This window comes from Dermochelys coriacea, chromosome 15, assembly GCF_009764565.3.
Source record: "Dermochelys coriacea isolate rDerCor1 chromosome 15, rDerCor1.pri.v4, whole genome shotgun sequence".
In the NCBI taxonomy this organism is placed as follows: domain Eukaryota; kingdom Metazoa; phylum Chordata; order Testudines; family Dermochelyidae; genus Dermochelys; species Dermochelys coriacea.
The window spans coordinates 823,558-845,267 of NC_050082.1; the positions used below are offsets into that span (position 1 = coordinate 823,558).

The 21,710-nt window shown below is 50.0% G+C and overlaps 2 protein-coding genes and 1 long non-coding RNA gene across 8 annotated transcripts in view; 1 reads left to right on the plus strand and 2 right to left on the minus strand.

Moving 5' to 3' along the window:
* Window positions 1-2,215, minus strand: part of LOC119843807 (HORMA domain-containing protein 2-like) — a 28,841-nt gene extending 26,626 nt beyond the window's left edge. The window contains 1 exon segment of the mRNA XM_038373691.2: window positions 2,175-2,215. The gene's annotated coding sequence lies outside the window, so the exon portion shown is untranslated.
* A 1,595-nt stretch (window positions 2,216-3,810) lies between these two features.
* Window positions 3,811-15,354, plus strand: LOC119843650. The gene is made up of 2 exons (XR_005289031.2): window positions 3,811-5,321; window positions 14,261-15,354. It is a non-coding gene; the product is annotated as an uncharacterized LOC119843650 (long non-coding RNA).
* A 2,302-nt stretch (window positions 15,355-17,656) lies between these two features.
* LOC119843649 (acyl-CoA dehydrogenase family member 11-like) overlaps window positions 17,657-21,710 on the minus strand; it is a 37,957-nt gene continuing 33,903 nt past the window's right edge. For 2 of the 6 annotated variants that reach the window (XM_043497957.1, XM_038373317.2), the window contains 3 exons: window positions 21,459-21,630; window positions 21,092-21,158; window positions 17,657-20,764 (listed from right to left, as the gene is read on the minus strand). In XM_043497957.1, coding sequence (XP_043353892.1) covers window positions 20,635-20,764; window positions 21,092-21,158; window positions 21,459-21,630 — 369 coding nt within the window. In that variant the 3' untranslated portion in view covers window positions 17,657-20,634. Of the gene's footprint in view, window positions 21,631-21,710 lie in introns of all 6 variants that reach the window. The other 4 variants (XR_006275853.1, XR_006275852.1, XM_043497959.1 and 1 more) reach the window with 4 other exon arrangements.

The following is a 21,710-nucleotide window of genomic DNA, read 5'->3' on the forward strand; positions in this document are numbered from 1 at the left end:
CCCTTACGCATGCAAAAGTTTGGCAGCCACTGGGAATCGTCCCAGACCTGCAAGACTATGCGGTCCCACCAGTCTGTGCTTGTTTCCCGGGCCCAGAATCGGCGTTCCACCGCATGAGCCTGCCCCATTCGCACCATGATGCCCACATTGCCAGGGCACGTGCTTTGAGAGAAGTCTGTGTCCATGTCCTCAACACTCTTGTAACCGCGCTGATGTTGCCTACTCACCCGGTTTCGCTTTGCCAGGTTCTGGTGCTACATATGCTGCTGGATAATGCGTGTGGTGTTTAATGTGCTCCTAATTGCTAAAGTGATCTGAGCGGGCTCCATGCTTGCCGTGGTATGGCGTCTGCACAGAAGAAAGGTGCGGAACGATTGTCTGCTGTTGCCCTGATGGAGGGAGGGGCGACTGACGACATGGCTTACAGGGTTGGCTTACAGGGAATTAAAATCAACAAAGGGGGTGACTTTGCGAGAAACTGAATGGCCGCCTCAAGGATAGAACTCAAAACCTCAAGGATAGAACTCAAAACTGGGTTTACCAGGCAGTTGATTTCACAGAGGGAGGGAGGGAGGGAGGAGAAAATGAATACAAAACAAATCTGGTCTATTTCTTGTTTTGAGCCACTTCATCTATCTTTATACATCATGCCGGCAGCAGACTGCGCAGTACGACCGCTAGCCATCGTCACCCCCTGGGTGCTCGGCAGAAGACGGTGCAGTATGACTGCTGGCCATCATCTTCTGCTGGCTGCAGATTAAAAGACAGTGCACTGCCGGTAGGACTCAATCGCCATGAGACGAAACAAGGGAAATGACCTGGCTGAGTCACTCCCATGTTTGCCCAGGCACCTGGTTAAAAGAGCACCCAGGACTACGTCGACGACGGCTACCAGTCATACTGCACCGACTGCTGCCAAAAGGCAATAAGCTGCTGCTGTGTAGCAATGCAGTACCACGTCCGCCAGCACCCAGGAGCCATACGGTGATGGTTAGCTGAGCGGGCTCCATGCTTGCCGTGGTATGGCGTCTGCACAGGTAACTCAAGAAAAAAGGCGCAAAACGATTGTCTGCCCTTGCTTTTACAGAGGGAGGGAGGGAGGGAACAGGGGCCTGACGATACGTACCCAGAACCACCTGCGACAACGTTTTAGCCCCATCAGGCACTGGGATTTCTACCCAGAATTCAAATGGGCGGCGGAGACTGTGGGAACTGTGGGATAGCTACCCACAGTGCAACGCTCCGGAAGTCAACGGTTGCCTCGGTACTGTGGACACAGTCCGCCAACTACATGCACTTAGAGCATTTGTGCGGGGGGACACACGCTCGACTGTATAAAAAGGCTTTCTACAAAACCGACTTCTATAAATTCGACCTAATTTCGTAGTGTAGACATACCCAAAGTCAGGATCAGAACCCCAGAGTTGCTGGGTCTCAGCCTTAGCATTTCACCACTTTTTCAAAAGTTATCATTCCCAGCTCCAGCTATACAGAGGAAAAGGCACATGGGGATTTTTGCGAAATACACGCGGGATCATTTTGCCAATGGAACTACTCCTGATTACATCGGTAACGTGAGAGGGGAAGCCCGGTAAATGAGGCACATGCTCTCGGAGCACAGACTCATGTATATTTTCTTTTACAGCTGATAATTATTGGGGTTGGATGATCTGTGTAAAGTACGGGGCATAAAGGCACATGGCCAGATTCTGCTCTGTCCCAACACTTGGCCCACAGGCAACACATGTTGGGAGGGCTTGAAAATTTGGCACCGATCCTTTAAATATTCAACTATGAAGTTCTTCCGATTGTCAAGGCCAAGTATTAAAGCAGGCAGGCTACCTATTAACGCAGCAACGATTAACCATGTGTCCACAGAGAACATATGGAGGTGGACAAAGGGGGCTCCAAGTGGAGCCTCCCATCCGACATAGAGGCGCGTGTGCAGCTGGGGAGCTGGGAGAACAGTGCCCCCTCACGCAGTGCAGTAGAGGGGGACGGGTGGGGATCCAAGGGGAATATCACCCCGCTCTGGGTGTGTTTGGGGGCCCATAGGGATCCGGGGGCTGCCGCCCCTCCGAGTGTGGGGGGGCTGACAGGGATCCGGGGGATGCCGCCCCCTCAGGCTTGGGCGGGGTCTCGATGAGCGGTACCTCCCGCGGCCGGGACCTCACCAGGGCCTCAGGAGCCTGGCGTCGTCCCGGGAGCGAGCGAGCGAGCGCGAGCCGAGCCCCCGCCTCCAGCGCCCCGCGCTCAGACCCCGCCCCCTCCCGCCCCCAGCGCCCCTCGCTCAGACCCCGCCCCCTCCCGCCCGCAGCGCCCCGCGCTCAGACCACGCCCCCAGCGCCCCTCGCTCAGACCCCGCCCCCTCCCGCCCCCAGCGCCCCGCGCTCAGACCCTGCCCCCTCCCGCCCGCAGCGCCCCGCGCTCAGACCCCGCCCCCAGCGCCCCTCGCTCAGACCCCGCCCCTCCCGCCCCCAGCGCCCCTCGCTCAGACCCCGCCCCCTCCCGCCCCCAGCGCCCCTCGCTCAGACCCCGCCCCCTCCCGCCCGCAGCGCCCCGCGCTCAGACCACGCCCCCAGCGCCCCTCGCTCAGACCCCGCCCCCTCACGCCCCCAGCGCCCCGCGCTCAGACCCTGCCCCCTCCCGCCCCGCAGCGCCCCGCGCTCAGACCCCGCCCCCAGCGCCCCTCGCTCAGACCCCGCCCCCTCCCGCCCCCAGCGCCCCTCGCTCAGACCCCGCCCCCTCCCGCCCCCAGCGCCCCGCGCTCAGACCCCGCCCCCAGCGCCCCTCGCTCAGACCCCGCCCCCTCCCGCCCCCAGCGCCCCTCGCTCAGACCCCGCCGCCTCCCGCCCACAGCGCCCCGCGCTCAGACCCCGCCCCCTCCCGCCCCCAGCGCCCCTCGCTCAGACCCCGCCCCCTCCCGCCCGCAGCGCCCCGCGCTCAGACCCCGCCCCCAGCGCCCCTCGCTCAGACCCCGCCCCCTCCCGCCCCCAGCGCCCCGCGCTCAGACCCCGCCCCCTCCCGCCCTCAGCGCCCCTCGCTCAGACCCCGCCGCCTCCCGCCCACAGCGCCCCGCGCTCAGACCCCGCCCCCTCCCGCCCCCAGCGCCCCGCGCTCAGACCCCGCCCCCAGCGCCCCGCGCTCAGACCCCGCCCCCTCCCGCCCCCAGCGCCCCTCGCTCAGACCCCGCCCCCGCCCGCCCGCAGCGCCCCGCGCTCAGACCCCGCCCCCTCCCGCCCGCAGCGCGCCGCGCGCAGACCCCGCCCCCAGCGCCCCTCGCTCAGACCCTGCCCCCTCCCGTCCCCAGCGCCCCGCGCTCAGACCCCGCCCCCAGCGCCCCCCGCTCAGACCCCGCCCCCTCCCGCCCACAGCGCCCCGCGCTCAGACCCCGCCCCCTCCCGCCCCCAGCGCCCCGCGCTCAGACCCCGCCCCCAGCGCCCCGCGCTCAGACCCCGCCCCCTCCCGCCCACAGCGCCCCTCGCTCAGACCCTGCCCCCTCCCGCCCCCAGCGCCCCGCGCTCAGACCCCGCCCCCAGCGCCCCTCGCTCAGACCCCGCCCCCTCCCGCCCACAGCGCCCCTCGCTCAGATCCCGCCCCCAGCGCCCCGCGCTCAGACCCCGCCGCCTCCCGCCCACAGCGCCCCTCGCTCAGACCCCGCCCCCTCCCGCCCCCAGCGCCCCGCGCTCAGACCCCGCCCCCAGCGCCCCGCGCTCAGACCCCGCCCCCGCCCGCCCGCAGCGCCCCGCGCTCAGACCCCGCCCGCAGCGCCCCGCGCTTGCTCTTTATGGCCCGGGCGGGCCGCCCTCTCCTCGGCCCCCTCCTCCCACAAGCGTCGCCTCTTCCGCTGGGTTACCTGCAGGGCCCCTCTGAGCTCCCGCCCAAGGCCTGCAGGGAGCGGCCGGAAGGCGCAGGCCGCTCAGGGCTTTGCGGAGGAACCTCAGAGGGTTCCTGCTGCCCCGCTCCGGACGCCGCCCTCCCTTTGACCCCATTGAAATCCCTTTGTCCGAGTACGATTCCTCATCCGCCCCTTGGGACAAACGGGGTAAAATCGGGGGGAGGATTTGAGCTGTGGCCATCCAGGCCTCCCTCCGCGTCTTCCCTCAGCACCCCAGGATGAATGGCTGCGGCACGATGCCCTGGGGCGCCTAGCCTGGGAGATGCTGCCCGGGGATGGATGGGACGCGCTTGAGTCCCATCTTGTTCCATCCCCCTCTACGCCGCGAACACAGTCTCTGGCTCCTCACCTGTGTTATCGGACGCTCAGCTGTTATTTAGAGCCACTTGCTCAGTGCTGGAGCAGCTAATGTCACCAAAGCCCACATTGTTCCGTTCCTGTTTTCTGTGACTTGGCTGACCAGTTCAGGCCCTATGCAGGAGGACAGTTCAATGGGGACTGTGCTACAGCGGCCTTTCCCTTTGGATTGAAGTCAGAGTGGGCTAATCAACTTTATTCCCAGCTGTAGAACGCGTACAGGGAAAGACGCAAACGCCCATGCTACCGCAACAGAGCCCCGAGAAACAGGACAATGTGCCTGGGAACAAGTGAATGCTGAGGATGGGTTTTGGTTCAGTACCTTGGTGGTGGTGGTATTTCCCCTCCTCATCTCTCTAATTGTGTGTACTTTGCATTATTATTTGCAGACTATCACATCGCATACTATTCTCTATAGTTCCCAGCTCTGAGAACTTCATGTGGCTTCCCCAGCTCTGGGAGTGTCACAAATAGGCAGGTTCAAATCAGTGGTTTGACAGACAGGCAAGAAGAGCCAGCGTAAATGTTGCACGCATGTACCCTTATTGGTGCTTCTCTCTCCTCCCTCCCCCTGACCTTTCCTCCACTAGGCAGCCAGTAGCTGCTGGAACCTCAACCCCAGAGGGAGGGGAAACAAGAAGAGTTCCTTAAATTGCTTCCTGAGCTCCTGAAGGGCTCCTGTGATTAAACGCAGACACAGTCGTGGACTGAGGATTGAACCCAGGGCAGTTCTCAACACCAGCAATTGGACTAACCCACTGTCATGTTCTGCAGGGTCAGGCTTGTCAGTCATTTATCTACGTGGAGCCCTGGCCCCAGTCACAAGCTGTGGAAGCTGAGCTGCCTTCTGCCTCGGTGCCCAAAGCTGAGCTGTAGAGGAACCAAGATGTCTGCGGGTCAGAGTCAGAAAGTTGAGACCCGGGACAAATGCACCTTGCAAGAGCTGAAGGTGCCGTTTGCCAGGACTGAAGTTGGGACCTTTTTCCAAGAGCAGCCCAGGATTGGAAACCAGTACCTAGAAGATGCTTTCCTTCAGCGTTACTTGAAAACACACCTGCCATCCCAGGTTTGACCTATGTGTGTATGTGTTGTGTGTACAGTACAACCCCCTATTGCTGAGATCGTGGACACCTTTTCAGTCTCTTGGTATCGTTGCAGAGTATAGGTGCTGGAATTAGCAGTGCTGGGGGTGCTGCTCCACCCACTGGCTCGAAGTGGATTCCGTTATATTCAGGGTTTACAGTTTGGTTCAATAGCTTTCACACCCCCACTATACAAATTTTTCCAGCTTTCCTGCTGAAGATACTTAATAGGGGGAAATAGATTCAATTTGTGTAATGACCCAGCCACTCCCAGTCTCTATTCAAGCCCAAATTAATGGTATCTAGTTTGCAAATTAATTCCAGTTCAGCAGTTTCTCATTGGAGTCTGTTTTTGAAGCTTTTCTGTTGCAAAATTGCCACCTTTAAATCTGTTACTGAGTGACCAGAGTGGTTGAAGTGTTCTCCTACTGGTTTTTGAATGTTATGATTCCTGATGTCAGATTTGTGTCCATTTATTCTTTTGTGTAGAGACTGTCCAGTTTGGCCAATGTACACAGCAGGAGGGGCATTGCTGGCACATGATGGCATATATCCTATTCGTAGATGCGCAGATGAACTAGCCCCTGATGGCGTGAGTGATATGATTAGATCTTATAATGGTGTCACTTGAATAGATATGTGGACAGAGTTGGCACCTCTTTACAGAGGGGGCTCTCTGTAAGTGAGGACTGGTCTGTCTCCCAAGATCTGTGAGAGTGAGGGATCGTCTTTCGGGGTAGGTTGTAGATCTTTGATGATGCACTGGAGAGATTTTAGTTGGGGGCTGAAGGTGATGGCTAGTGGCGTTCTGTTATTTTCTTTGTTGGGCCTGTCCTGTAGTAGGTGACTTCTGGGTACTCTTCTGGCTCTGTCAATCTGTTTTCTTCATTTCAGCAGGGGGGTATTGTAGTTTTAAGAATGCTTGATAGAGATCTTGTAGGTGTTTGTCTCTGTCTGAGGGGTTGGAGCAAATGCGGTTATATCGTAGCGCTTGGCTGTAGACAATGGATTGTGTGGTGTGTCCTGGATGGAAGCTGGAGGCATGTAGGTAACTATAACGGTCAGTAGGTTTCCGGTATAGGGTGGTATTTAAGTGACCATCGCTTATTAGCATAGTAGTGTCCAGGAAATGGACCGCTTGTGTGGATTGGTTCAGACTGAGGTTGATGGTGGGATGGAAATTGTTGAAATCATGGTGGAGTTCCTCAAGGGCTTCTTTTCCATGGGTCTAGATGATGAAGATGTCATCAATGTAGCGTAAGTAGAGTAGGGGCATTAGGGGACGAGAGCTGAGGAAGCGTTGTTCTAAGTCAGCCATAAAAATGTTGGCATATTGTGGGGCCATGAGGGTACCTATCGCAGTACCTTGAGTCTTGTGGGTAGGTTAGGGTAAGACATGACTCCTCTGTTCTGTTAGCCTATCAATGCCTTCACTGCATGCCAAGCATGGAGTAAACAATCAGGGCCTAAATTAACCTATGGTAGCCTAACCCGCGACAGGGTGACCACATTGCTGTGTTGTCATGCCCCCTATCAGCACTGGCCCTGCATCTGGCTATGACAAACAATGCAGCTATCTGGGCATCTATCCCAGGGTCCACAGCACCACAACTCTCTGTGCCGCTGTGTGCTCACATTTGCAGGGTGTTGTGGGACAACTTGTCTGCCTGCTCTGGGAGCCGCAGGCTGTTGCACAGGTTGCATGGTAGTGGACATTGTTGTGCTGTATCAAACACCAGAGTTGTGCGAAGCTGAAGAAACGACAAGCAGAGGAGAAGAGATAGTGAAGCAAAGGCAGATGGAGTTCTGGTCACGGGACTTATGGGAAGGGATTGGAGGACCATCATGTCTTGATTGTTATGACTGTGTTGTCACTGCGGTTACCTCAGGGTAGTAATACATGTAGATAATACTTAGTTCTGCCATGAGTGCAGAGGACAGGACTAGGTGACCTATTGAGGTCCCTTCCAGTCCTATGATTGCTGCTGTACGGCTCAGGGAGTGGTGGCTACCTCACTGTGTAGGACTGATAGAGGACTGCAAATGTGTGAACACAGAGAATGTTAAGGGGAAAATCCACAGCTGGGCCTGAGTTAAGTCTGCATTGAAGTGAAAATTTCCAGGAGAACAGAGGATGCACTGAGATGCCTGCAAACCCTGCTAAGGCATTCTGTTTCTCTTGCTCTTAATTTAACTACACCTTGTGAGCAGGGCACTTAAAGAAGTTCCCCTCAGGAAGAAGAATATGTCCATTTCAGTCTGCCACTGGAGTGAATGATCAGGAGTTCTTGTGTCTGCCCTCCTGCAATATCAGTCACTAGGCTTTGTGTTGGCCCTTGGACAATAAGGCCAGATCTTGGCATTGTATGGGGTCACTGCGGAGGGGGGCTGAATTTGCAGACCCTGTGCAGGATGATCGATGTTCTCTTCGTGCCATGGAGCTCACCTCTGTAGGAAATCCCAGAGAAGTTTGGGGATGGGGGTGTGGCTTATTCCACCAGCTGTACTCCCCTCTGAATGGGGGCATGCACAGGCTCCACAGGCTATTGCAGTTTTTCAGCTTTGGGGGCCAGATCCTTCCATTGTTATCCATGCTGAGTAGCACCTGACTCTGCGACTTGTTCCACTGCAAGTCATCCTATTGCTTCTAAAGCTAGGTATTACTCAGGATGAAAAGGGTGGCAGAATCTGGCCCTCAGTGATTGAACTGAAGCTTTTTCTGTCACTGTTTGGTCTCTCCTTTCGCTCGACCCTGCCATAAAACCATAGTCCTATGTCTGTAACACTGCAATGGCTGCTTTGGGGACCTGCTTTTTTAACAGCTATGCCTGTTGCTAAAGAGAAGGATGAGGTGTCACAACGACAGCATTGCAACCTTGCTGACAGATCAGGTGAACGAACAGGGCCTGAGACGGAGGATGCCCTGGTTAAACGTGAAGACCTTCTTAACTGGCACCTGTGGCAAGAATAGTTTGAAGCCCCCTGAAGAGTGAATGGAACCATGCTTTCATTCTGATGCGTGTCCCCTGGTGCGAGAGCTCTTCTTTGAAGAGAGAAAGTGGCTGGGCGAATACAGACTAACACGGCTGCTACTCTGAAACCTGGCTGGGACAGTATCCAGCAAATCGTTGCAGGATATTTCATACAGTTACATATTTGGCCACAGAGGGGCAGTGTTGTCCCACCACTGAAAGGGAAGATCCAAGCCTAAAGACCCCTTACCTAACGCAACGTGACAGGGGTCTGGTGATTGCTGCATGAGACAGGAAATTGTACAGGAGTGTGTGAAGCTCTGCATGTCCCATCCAAGCAAATACCACATTGGAGCCTGACTCCCATGCAGCTGTGTTCAGAGGTGATCAATAAAGATGCGTCTCTTAGGTTGGTGATGGAAGATTTGTTGATTCCATGTACTCTAAGGCAACGTTTCTCACATGCGGATGGGAGTTGGGCTCCAGTAGTGGGAATTCAGGAACTTGGCCATGTGGCCCCAGGCTCAGACCATGGGGCAGCAGGTACTGACCCCCAACCTGCAGCTCTGGCCACATGGCCCTGGCCTCCAGCTGCGGGGATTCAGCCTCTGGCCCCAGGTTCCAGTTGCGTGGCGTCAGGTGCTGGCTCCCGGCTCCAGTCCTGAGCTCCGTCTGCGCAATGGCAAGCGCTGTCCACAGGCGCCGACCCCCAGGCCAGCTGCACGGGAGCAGGCTCCAAGCATGGGGCTTTGGGCGACAACCCCTGGCTCTGGCTGCAGGGCAGCAGGTACTGACCCCCGGCCACGGAGCTTCAGTCGGCCTCTGGCCCCCGGTTCCGGCTGTGCGGTGGCGAGCACTGGGCCAGTCTCCAGCCACTCATGCCTAGCCCCTGGTGCTGATCCCCTGCCCCAGCTGCACAGCAGCAGGTGCCAGCCCACAGCTCTGTTCCCAGGCTCTGGCCACGTGGTGCCGACCCCTGGCCCTGGCCACGCAGCAGCGAGCACTGACTCCTGGATCCAGCCACGCACTCCTGGGCTCTGGCACACAGCTCTGGGCTCTGGCCGTGTGGCGGCAGGCACTAGCCCTGGGCACTGACCCACAGCTTCGTCTGCCTGGCAGCAGGCTCCAATCCCTGGCTTCAGCCACATAGTTCCCATCCCCACCTCCGGGCTCTGGCTGCGGGCACTGAGCCCTGGCCCTGGCTGCAGGGCAACAGACACCAGGCCCTGGCTCTGGCCACACAACAGTGGGGCTCATCACCTACCCCCATCCCGCCTGGCCCCTGCTGCCTCCCATGGCCATGTATCCATCCCCTCCTCCCAGGACCCTACTGCCTTCCTGGCCTTGCATGCATCCCACCATTGCCCCAGGTCCCCGCTGCCTCCCCCTTCAGCTCCCCCATCAAGGGGCTTAATGGGTCTTGGGGCATACCGAGAAAAGTGATTTAACAAACAACCAAGTCTCTCTTTTCACAGCAGATGTACTAACTATCTGTGAAAAGTGATTCTTGTATGTTTGTTAATATCACTTATCACTTTTCGTAGCCTCACAGGTAGCTACTAAGTGTGCTGTGATATTAACAAATATACAAACATCATTTTTCACAGCAAGCCCCAGGACCCATGAAGCCCTGGATGGGGTGGGGGTGGGGCGAAGGGGGAGGCAGAATTATTTTTGTTGTTGAACCTGCCAAAAAACCCTACAAATATACATTACAATGATTTGGATGTGAATCGGTCCATATTTAATTGTTTTTTCTAAAATTAAGTATTTTAGGAAAATATTAGTGCGGCCACCAGTGAGAGTTGGAGGCTGCACGCTGAGGCCACCAATAAATTTGTTGCGAGAACCCCTGGTCTAGAGTTAGGTAAAGAATAGGGCAACAACTGGGCATTTTAGAGGCGGGTGTACAGGAACTCAGTCCTCTGGTGTCCGTGTCTTGTCATGGTGGGACAGCTCACGTGCTCTAATGATCCCCAGAGTCTGTATTGGCAGGGGCTTTTTTCTCCTGGTAGGTTCAACCATGCTGGATTTTTCTGTGGGGGAGGGGCCAGACAAAACAGACACCCTGGTCCTCCAGGTTGGGGGTTAGACACAGGGCTAACAACCGTGTCCTGTAAAAAACAAAATATGTTACGGAAACAGCGACAGAGAAACTGACCATTACTGTGTGTGAGGCCATCAGGAGTCAATGACCCGTATGCCTGCCAGTGGCGAAAGCTGAAAGGAAGCCACTGGCATGAAGACTGAAGTGCTCAACACCAAGACAAAAAACAAACTTGGTTTTTGGAACATACGGACAATGTACGATACAGGGAAGCTGGCTCACGCTCACAGCAGAGATGAGACGCTACAGCTTACACATCCTGGGTGTCAGAGCAGATGGATGGGATCAGGAAGATTAACAACAGTCTTGGGAGAAACTTTGCTGTTTTCTGGATGGGATGATGGACAACACCATGAGTGTGTTGCCATTCTTTTGAAGAAGGGAGTGGAGCATTCTCTGCTTGAATGGAAATCCATCAGCAGCAGACTTATGCGAGCCAGACTGAAAGGGAAACATAATAATGTCACCCTGATTCAGTGCTATGCTCTGACAAATGACAGGGATGAAGAAATAAAGGACAAATTCTAGCTTACACTACAGGTGGAGTTAGAGAGAGTACCACACCACGACATATCATTATGAGATACCTGAATGCCAAGGTCGGTAAGGACAACACAAACAATGACAGAGAATGGGAAGACATGGGTGTGGCACCATGAATGAAAACGGAGAAAGGCTTGTTGATTTCTATAATATGAATGACCTAGTCATTGGCGGAACCCTATTTCAGCATCGTGAAATTCACAAGCTGACATGGTATTCTCCAAATGGCAGAGATAAGAACCAGATTGACCATATCATGATCAATGACAAATGACGACGCTCACTGACAGATGTGAAAGTGAGAAGGGGGGGCAGATGTTGGCAGTGACCACCACCTTGTGACAGCCTCCATCAAGCTAAAACTGAGAAGTGTGGGTCCACCAAACAAGGGCCATAGATGTTATGATATTGACAAGTTAAAGTCCCTTGAAATACAGAAAGCCTTCGTTCTGCAGTTAAAGAACAGGTTTCAAGCACTTGCAGATCTTGATGAAGAGGAGAGGAATGCAGATGAGAAGTGGGACAAAGTAACAGCAATTTATAAACAGAGCAGGGAAGCCTGTCTAGGCTACAGGCAGAAGAGAAGGAAAGAGTGGATTACTCCCAGCACGTGGAATGCCATAGAAACCAGACAAGCACTGAAGACAAAAGTTTTATACACAAAATCCCAGAAGCTAAAGGACAAATACCACAAGCAGTATAGCAAGGCACACCGACATTATACTGATAATCTGGTAACACAAGCAGAGGATGCAGCTGCTTGTGGTGAACAAGGAACAGTCTACAAAATGACACGACTTATCAGTGGTAAATGGCAGACATCAACAAACACGCTCATCAGGAACAAACAAGGACACCTACTAACTACCTACTAATTGCTGAACAGGGAACCACCTAAAGAGGAAGCAAACATCCAGGAGGCAGAAGAAGATCTTGATATCAACACAGACACCCCAACTATGGAAGAGATCATTCAAGCCATCAAATCCTTAAAAAATGGGAACGCTCCTGGCAAGGATAACTTGAATGCAGAATTGTTCAAGTTAAATCATAAATTAGCAGCATCTATCCTGGCCCCTCTATTTACATCAATCTGGGAAAGGGAAAAAATGCCAGATGAGTGGACCAATGGGGTTATAATGAAGATACCAAAGAAAGAAACTCTCAGTGATTGTAATAACTGGTGTGGTATCACACTTTTATCTGTGCCAAGCAAACTACTGTGTAAGATCATAGTCCAGTGTATATCAAAGGCAGTTGACAGCGTTCTCAGAAAAGAGCAAGCTGGTTTTCGAAAAGGGTGTGGATGAACAGTCCAGATTTTCACTCTATGAAACATAATAGAACTTTGCTTAGAATGGCAACGGCAACTCTACATAAATTTCTTAGACTTTGGGAAGGTTTTTCATAGCATTCACAGGATCAGTCTATGGAGCATTCTACAGGCATATGGAATTCCTTTTCATATAATCAACGTCATCAAAAGCTTCTATTTCAACTTTACATGTAGTGTTGATCACAATGAGCTCAGTTTTGAAGTCAAAACAGGAGTATGTCAGGGGTGTGTCATGTCTGCCATTGTCTTCAACATTGCCATTGACTGGGTAATGCGATGTACAACAGAAGATATGCTAAGAGGCATTAAATGGACACTCTTCTCGTCCCCAAAGACCTGGACTTTGCAGATGATCTCACTCTCCTGTCACATACCCAACACCATATACAAGAAAAAAGAACTCAACGCAATGCATTCAGCCAGCAAACTGGACTGAAAATCAACCGCAATAAGACAAAAAGAAAAGGAGTACTTGTGGCACCTTAGAAACTAACACATTTATTTGAGCATAAGCTTTCCGATGAAGTGAGCTGTAGCTCACGAAAGCTTATGCTCAGATAAATGTGTTAGTCTCTAAGGTGTCACAAGTACTCCTTTTCTTTTTGCGGATACAGACTAACATGGCTGCTACTCTGAAACCCGCAATAAGACAGATATCATCACCTTTAATATTGCCTCATAATCACCGGTACGGATAGAGGATTATGTTCTCACCAAGGTAGAAACATTCACATACTTGTGTAGCACCATCAGCCAGGATGATGGAAGAAGCCAGGACATTTGGAACAAAATCAGTAAAGTCAGAAACACCTCCGGGAGCTTAAATACATGCTGGAAATCATCAAAATACAACGCCAAACCAGAATTCAGATTTATCAGAGCTGCGTACTTTCAACACTACTTTAGAGTGCAGAATGCTGGGGAATGAGAAAGTATGACCTGTCCAAACTGTCTTCATTCCATACAACCTGCCTCAGAAAATCCTCCATATCTTTTGGCCCAGAACAATCAAACCAAGATCTATTGACACAGTTCAGCCAAGAGGATCTGAGCACCATCATTGCCAGGAGGCGCTGGAGATGGATTGGTCATGTGCTTCGGATGAAAACTGATTCCATCACCAGAGTAGCAATAAGATGGACACCAGAAGGCAAGCAAAAATGAGGCTACCCGAAAACAACATGGCAAAGAGCTGTGGAAGCCGAGCTGAAAAACCCAGGGCACAGCTGAGGAACCATTGAAAGACTTGCCAGAAACAGACAGGAGTGGAGGAGCTTCATCACTGCCCTAAACACCAGAGGTGTAATAGGAACATGATGATAATGATGATGATGTACAGGAACTGCTGCAACCACTGCTGTATGAAATTCAGTTTCTGGAGCGTGTTTGGTTCGCATTCAGGATCCAGAGTAAGATTTACATTGTCTCCAATGTTATCTTTAGCTAGATTCCATTGATTGATGTGACCCAACAGGGGATGTTTGTCAGTGCTGCTTAGTGAGTTATTTTTGGAATAGATGAATTATAACCCTGAGTCTCAACATTTGTCTGGATAATTATACAGTGTACAAACATCCCATTAGGGATAGGTATAGAATCATAGAATATCAGAGTTGGAAGGGACCTCAGGAGGTCATCTAGTCCAACCCCCTGCTCAAAGCAGGACCAATTCCCAATTTTTGCCCCAGATCCATAAATGGCCCCCTCAAGGATTGAACTCAGAACCCAGGCCAATGCTTAAACCACTGAGCTATCCCTCCCCCCTTGGAAAATACACGTCGGGCAGACTTGTCAGTGCCTACCCTGACGTTGAGGCAGGAAAAGGCCAGAGAAGTCCTTGACTTATTATGGCCACCCTCACGTAGGTCATTGCTTCATGCTCACCCTGCAATATTGGTCCCAGACTCTTCCAGAACATATGGGGAGAGTGTGGAAGTTTGTTTTCTCTTCTCTGCCCCCTCACAGGTCCCGAACACGAACCATGACATCCCACTGTTGCACCAGCACTCTGCTGTTCATAGGTGTCTGGAGTCTGATGCTGTCCAGGGTCTATGCTGAACCTGTGATTCCTCTGAACCTCTGGAGGTGCTTGCCAGCTGGAGCCCAGGAAGTAAAATTGCTGTGCCACATGAATGGATTCTATGGCAATGGAAGCAACCCCCTTTACCTAACTGTAGTGTCGCTACCAGTTCTACGCTGTCGGCAACTCATTGGGTTGCCCTTGGGAAAGCGTTGCCAACTGCATGCAGAGTGCCACTGGGGAGTCACTCAAGTTTTGTTATGAAACTAAGACCACACAAGACTCCATCCCATTCTTCTGTAAGCCGTTGTGGTCTCGAGAGGGTCGTACACCATCAAACGCAACCAATGACAGCCTCCCAGGTGGCATAAGGTGCAGGATAGTCCTGGTTTTCTCCGCTCTTTGGGGAGCAGCCATGCCTCCCCAATTGTCATAGACGTCGGAACCTAGACACTTCCATTACCCGGAGATGAACTGCAGCTGTCTCTGATCACATCAGCAGGCAAGAATATCACACGGTTCCTCGTAAACTGGGAACTGTTGAACTGAACTGGACTTTAGCTGGACATGACTTGATTCAGCAAGGTCCCCCGATCTCCATCCTTTCATTTTATGCTCGCATTACAGGCTCCGGGGCTGAGAGATTGTTCCTTTTGGGGTTTTAAGGTCAGCACACGCTCTGGACTTTCAAATTTTTTAAATGCTGCTCAAGTTTTATCTTACTATTTAAGAAATATGTTTTTTTTACCTAATTCCCAGGGTTATATTAGTAAATTAATTGTCTTTCAGTGGTCATAGGTGATGCATTTGATTATACATTTGGAGTGGAATTTTTATTAAAATAGCATCTGAAATCTGATCAGTTGCTTCAAGAACATTAAGTGTATTAACACATGCAAATCTGAGACCCAAGAGCGGCTTAGCGGCAGTATAAATTGTTAGAGCCTAGGGATTACTTGTTTGTAACACCATTTATTCTGCTGTCACCTCCAAGTGACTATTTAGATATTAATACATTTGTCATTTACATACACAGTGACGATTGTACAGTCTCTTGTGTTTTGTAACTCAATGTATATCCAGGGCTTAAAGTTTTATTTATTTATTTATGTTTAAAAATCCCTCTCCTCCCTCACCCCCAACCCCGCCACAAAAAAAAAAAAAAAGGCCAAAGCTCCCAGTTAACATGGATTGTCATAGTCCTCCAAAGCCCTGCACTCCAGGAGATTGGCCCCCTAGCAAGCATCAGGATCTTGGTGGTCTGTTAACCACCTCTGTAAACAACTCTTAACGCTAGAAGTTAAATGTGGGTCATTTTATATTGGATCTGGAACACAGGGTACAGGGTGAGCTGTGCTTTAGCCCCCTTAAAGTCCTGCTCAAGTGCACCTCTCTGGTGATGGGTTTCAGAACTTTCATGCCGCTCTGCCTGGCACCTTATGGGCAGATCTACATAGAGGTCGGGGTGTGACTGCAGCATAGGTAGCCATACCTGAGCTAGCCTGACTCTAGCTGACCTGGGGGGCAGCAGCAGTGAAGCTGTACAGCCCAGACTTCAGCACGTGCAGACTGTCCAAGGCCTGGTCTAGACTGGGGGGTCGATCTAAGCTACGCAACTTCAGCCACGTGAATAACGGAGCTGAAGTCGACGTACTTAGACTTACTCACCCCGTGTCTTCTCTGCGGTGAGTCGACTGCTGCCGCTGCCCCGTCGACTCTGCCTGCGCCTCTCAAGGTGGTGGAGTACAGGAGTCGACAGGAGAGCGCTTGGGGGTCGATTTATTGCATCTAGACTAGATGCAATAAATCGACCTCCGTCGCTGGATCGATCACTGCCCGCCCATCTGGCGGGTAGTATAGACATACCCCAAGTGAGTACCCAGGATTCTGAATGTGCTTGTACAGCCTGTGCTGCCACAACTTTGCTGCTGTTAGTACCCAAGCTAACTAGACATGAGGTAGTTCAGGTATGGTCTATGTGTGCCACAATCACACACCCCTGCTTGCAGTGTAGACATGCCTCATGAGTGGATGTGGGCTTCAGCCCCTCTGGCTACCAGCTGTAGTACAACAGTCCCTTTTGTTTGGCCTGTGTGAGCCCTTTTCCTCTAGGAGCCTGTGACAACAGCTGATTAAAGTGACTGAAAAACAGGTTCTTCAAAACAGTATTATCTATTCAGCCAAAGGCAGATAACAAGCAGAGAAAAGGTAAAATAACAAAAGACCTAAATGTCTGGGTCTGACCTAAAATTATTCTTATTTCTTACCCAGACACCCTTACTCCTGGCCTGGGACAGACAGACAGCCCAACAGCCCCTGCAGCCTTCTCTGTGTGTCTCCCTGCTCCCCATCCCCTTTCCTCTCTAAGACAAGGTTCTTAACTGTTTATGGTCCTTCTTGAGGTCTAGGCTGTGGCCTTAGCAAAACAACTGTATGAATTTGCTGGTGCCCATAAAAGATCTTCCCAATTAATAAACTAACCCGTGTTACCTTAACTCCCTTGGTGTTTACCCCAGATATCTGATCTCCACCATTCTTTCATTTCCTGTTGGTTATTCATAACAACCCCTTTCATTTGACTCTGTGTAGTCAGACAGAATGATATCAAGCGGATAAACTGCAGTACATATATTCATACAAAATAATACAGCTATTTCCCTTGTTTTCCACAATAACGACACCTACATGTCTGCTTTGATGGTGCTTTACTGATTTTTAACCTAAACCTGGAAACCTTATGTCCTGTGTACTGCAGTACCATTAAGACACATATGCAAGGGAAATGAATGAGCTCTAATGAGGGCAAAGATTATTTTCCTTTACCAGTAGGAAGCAACTTTCTCATTCTGGGAGCCTGGAGCAAGATTCATATTGAAGTAACTTGTCTCATCCCACAGTAGCTTTTTATGCAGTAGCTTTTGTAGAGTAGCTTCCTGGAACTAGACTGACATTAGTGTTGGTGCCCTTCTGAGGCTTTGAATGCCTCAGCAACAAGTGACTATCACAGAGGCATAGAACCCTCCTGGCTACAGTTTGTTGTTACCTATGTCATTGGCGAAGGAATAGCATGTCTTTGGTAACAATAGTTAACTGTATTTAGAGGTACAGTCACTGGGCTGGGTAAGGCAATGAGCATACTGCATGTCACTAATTTTTGGGTCGGGGGAAAAGGCTATCGTAGGTGCAGTGTATTTATGATTCCTTTCCCACATCTGCCCTCTTTATAAATTGAAGTTCAGTTCAACAGGGAGTTCCACATACCTGGTATGGAGAGGGGACCTGCTCTGTCTCATTTAAATGTTGAGCACTAGATGTACTTTAAAAAGACAAATGCATGTGTATTTAACCTTTTCCCAATTCTTTTATTGCAGCCTGTGCCAAATCACTCAACCATCTTGTTCAAAGAAATGGTTTCACATTTTAAGTTGTTTGCACTGATTATAAAAAAGATTACAACCGAAATGTAAGATCTAAGCAATTTTATCAGCTACCTTATGTATATGATCTCACCGAAGATGGATTTTTAACAACATATAGAGATAAGTTTGGCGCAGTACTGTACCTTAACAATTCAACTTCTAATACACTAAGGCATGGTCTACACTACAGAGGCAGCTTTTGTCAACCTAACTCTGTAAGCATCTACGCTACAATGTAGCTTGCACCGATGTAACTCGCCCACTACAGCAACTTAATAACTCCACTTTCACAAGAGGCGTAGTGCTTAAGTCGATGTAGTTTGACTGGTGCCCCCTCAAAAGGCTTTATGGAAATATACTTATAAATATATATATGACATAACTAGAATATGTTTTATGCTACATATGCCATGTAACATGTCTCTGTAAAGGTTATGTCTACTGACTCTATTAATTCTATTTGTATGAGGGTATCATTTTTGTGTTCAAAGTTATGAATATTGGGTGTGTACTGACTTGTAGCCTTTGTAAAGCATTTGGTAAGTTTCTTGAGAAAGGAATTTGCAAATTAAGTGCCCAATTAAGGGACAATGGATCTTGAAATGCTCCAATCCACATAAAAAGTCTACTTGAGGATGTTCAAGATAGCATGTGATCCATGGCTGCTACCTGTAAGTTCTAAGTCATACATGGACATGTGACTGGCCCATGTGACTCCACAACTCCATTTTGTAGCTGGATTCTACACAGGGGGAAGGAGGGGTGTCCACTCAGAGGAGAAACTCTATTAAAACCCCTGGGAGACCCCTCCACTTTGTCTTCATCTGGCTAAGGAGATAGCCTCTCCACCCCCAAGGATACCTGAGAGAAACTGGAACAAAGGACAGTAACTTCAGGGGGCATGAGTGATTGCTGGACCCAGACTAGAAGGAGCCAAGTCTGTAAAAGGAAGCTTACTGGAACTGGTGAGGTTTTATCTGTCTTCAGTTTTCTTAGACATAGATTTGTGTATTCTATTTTATTTAGCTTGGTAATTCACTTTGTTCTGTCTGTTACTACTTGGAACCACTTAAATCCTACTTTCTGTATTTAATAAAATCACTTTTTATTTATTAATTAACCCAGAGTATATATTAATACCGGGGTGGGGGGAGCAACTCTGCATATCTTTCTATCAACGTTATAGAGGGCGAACAATTTATGAGTTTATCCTGTATAAGCTTTATAAGCAGATTTATTTGAGGTTTGGACCTCATTGGGAGTTGGGCATCTGAGTGTTAAAGACAGAAACATTTCTTAAGCTGCTTTCAGTTAAGTCTGCAGCTTTGGGGCACGTGGGTCAGACCCTGGGTCTGTGTTGGAGCAGACTGGCATGTCTGGCTCAACAAGACAGGGTGCTGGAGTCCCAAGCTGGCAGGGAAAGCGGGAGCAGAAGTAGTCTTGGCATATTAGGTGGTAGTCCCAAGGGAATTTCTGTGATCCAACCCGTCACATAGTTAGGTTGATGCAGTGACATTGTAGACACTGCATTGCTTACATTGAGTGTTACTGCCTATCAGGAACTGTCCCACAGTGTCCCACACTGGCAGTTAAATTGGTGCAAGCATTCCAGGTGAGGATGTGCACTGCCAACACAAGGAGTGTCATGTGGACATGTAAAACAGATACAATTACTGCGGTGGCTGTACGTTGACATAACTTAGGTCAACTTAATTTTGTAGAGTAGACTTGCCCTAAGGTACTTCTCTGCATGAGGCTGTCTTGTGACATGCATGTCTCAATAGCATCAAGTTTCTATTTAACAATTCCTGTGTACACTTCCTCACTAATAAAATGTAACCATTTTTTTACCCTATCCATAGGGTAACTGGAACTCTGCCAAGCACCCCCCTATAACCATGCTGACTGATATCTGTCTCTTTTTGGCATTGCCTGAAAAAGAGGATCTCATCTTTCCTCATCTGGCCAGATGCGCAAACCATTACATCTACTCCAGATTCAGCTTCCTCAGAGGTCATTGTCCTGTTTTCCAAGGCCTCCAACAAGAGGCATTCCCAGCTTAAAGTCTCCATGTTATCTTAAGTCCAATTATCTTAAGTTTAAGCAAAAATTATTTGTAACAAGGAAGAAATTAAAGAGGAAATCACAAGCACAGCTAGCCGAAATACTACACAATGGTTAGCTAGCTTGGCTCTAGGTTCAGTTACAGGATAATACACAGTTTTCATCTTAATATATGATATGGTCCTTTGTCCTACCCAGCTGCAATCAGGACCTATTACAAAGGACCATATCATATATTAAGATGAAAACTGCTAAGTTGAGAAACCTAGTTACATCACAGTGTAGATGGGACTTATGTTCTCAAGTTATACTACAACTTTGGAGCCAGATTCGTGTGGCTAAAGTGGCCAGTGGGGAATGTCCTTGTGGAGGGGAACTCTCCACTGACACAAAGCTGCTGGAGGCAGCATTGCAGATGTAGGGTGTTGGCTCAGAGAGAGGGGGTGGGGAAGTGGTGTTGCAAAGCTAAAAGCCCATTTTATAAACTTTTGTGACTTCTGTGTTTGAGACCAGACTTCAGATGTAGCTTTGGTTTTTTAATTTGTCTCAGTGTTGAAAAGAATACTCATTAACACTTCAGAGTCTGCTTATTAAATTCATGATCTGCATTTGACCACCAGATGTTTGCCTAAAACATTCTAAGCACGTTTCTTTTCAACTCCTCCTGAAAGAGACTATTGGTGATACTCAGATGGTCATAGCCAATTTGTTTAGCATAACCCTAAATATTACGCATACTATAAGCAAATGCAATTTGTACTGGATGCCCCAGGCACTGGCCAGGATTGTAATCCAATTTCTCTTCCAAAGTGAGGTATGATCTTTCTCAGTTAGCTTCAGTTCAGCTTTCCTTTCGAAACTGGGTTTCTCTCATAAACCAAGGAGGTATCCAGGGAAGCTGCCTTGGCATCATAACAGCCAGCTTTTTCTTCTGAGTCTACTGGACAAAGATCCTGTTTGCACCACCTGAGTAGGGAATGCAAATAACTTTTAACCAAAGCCATTGTACAGACAATACCTGTTGCAACCTAACACGTAGTAGTGTTACAATCTCTAGAAAGGCATGCTGTGGACAGACAATTCCCAGGAACATCATGGAGTGGATTGATCAGATTTCACTGATACCACAGCAGGACTGTTACTTGTCTCCATCAGCAGCGGATGCTGAGGTCTGGGTCTGTCACAGTAGCAGATGTGATTGACTACTAGAAAGGGATCGGATCACATTAGCCTGCTGAATATACCTAGGGGACCTACTTGGAAGAGGTGGCTGGAGAAAGGGATTCTATTTACCTCTGAGCTGCGTAGGTGTCTGTGGAGGAGGCGTCAGGACTGGCTGCGTGTTCAAGTAAGAGAGCCCCTACAAAAAGCACACATCAGGTATAAATGTTTCCAGACTCCCATCCCAATAGTAAAGTGTAATGGAAGGGTCAGGTATTCCTTACTCCAGCAGAGCATCTTGCTGGTTCATACCTGAATCTCCTGCTCGAAAAGGAGGCAGTGACCAGCATTCTTTACACCACATTGTTCAACAACATTTGAAAACCAATCTCCTCCAGCTGAAACCTACCTCAGCATCCCTGAAACTGAACATCCTAGGACTAATTCAGAGTCATTTTGGAGTCTCTGCAGTGGATTATTTGTCAGTTCTCTCCATTACCTGTGTAGATCTTTGCCAGAGTATAGGCAAAGTCTCTTGCTGCTAGCTCCATTGTAATTGCCCCCTTGGAGCCAACTCTTTGAGTGAACTGGCCAAGCCTGTTGAGAGCATCCTGAAGTAGCTGCACAGAAGATTCCAGTTCTGAAATGCTGGAAGCCAGCTCCAGCTTCCCCTGCAAAGGAAGAAGTTACAGGAAAAGTTATTGAGTGCCTCCTATAGGGAAACATTTCCTGCTGAAATCCTAATGAAAGA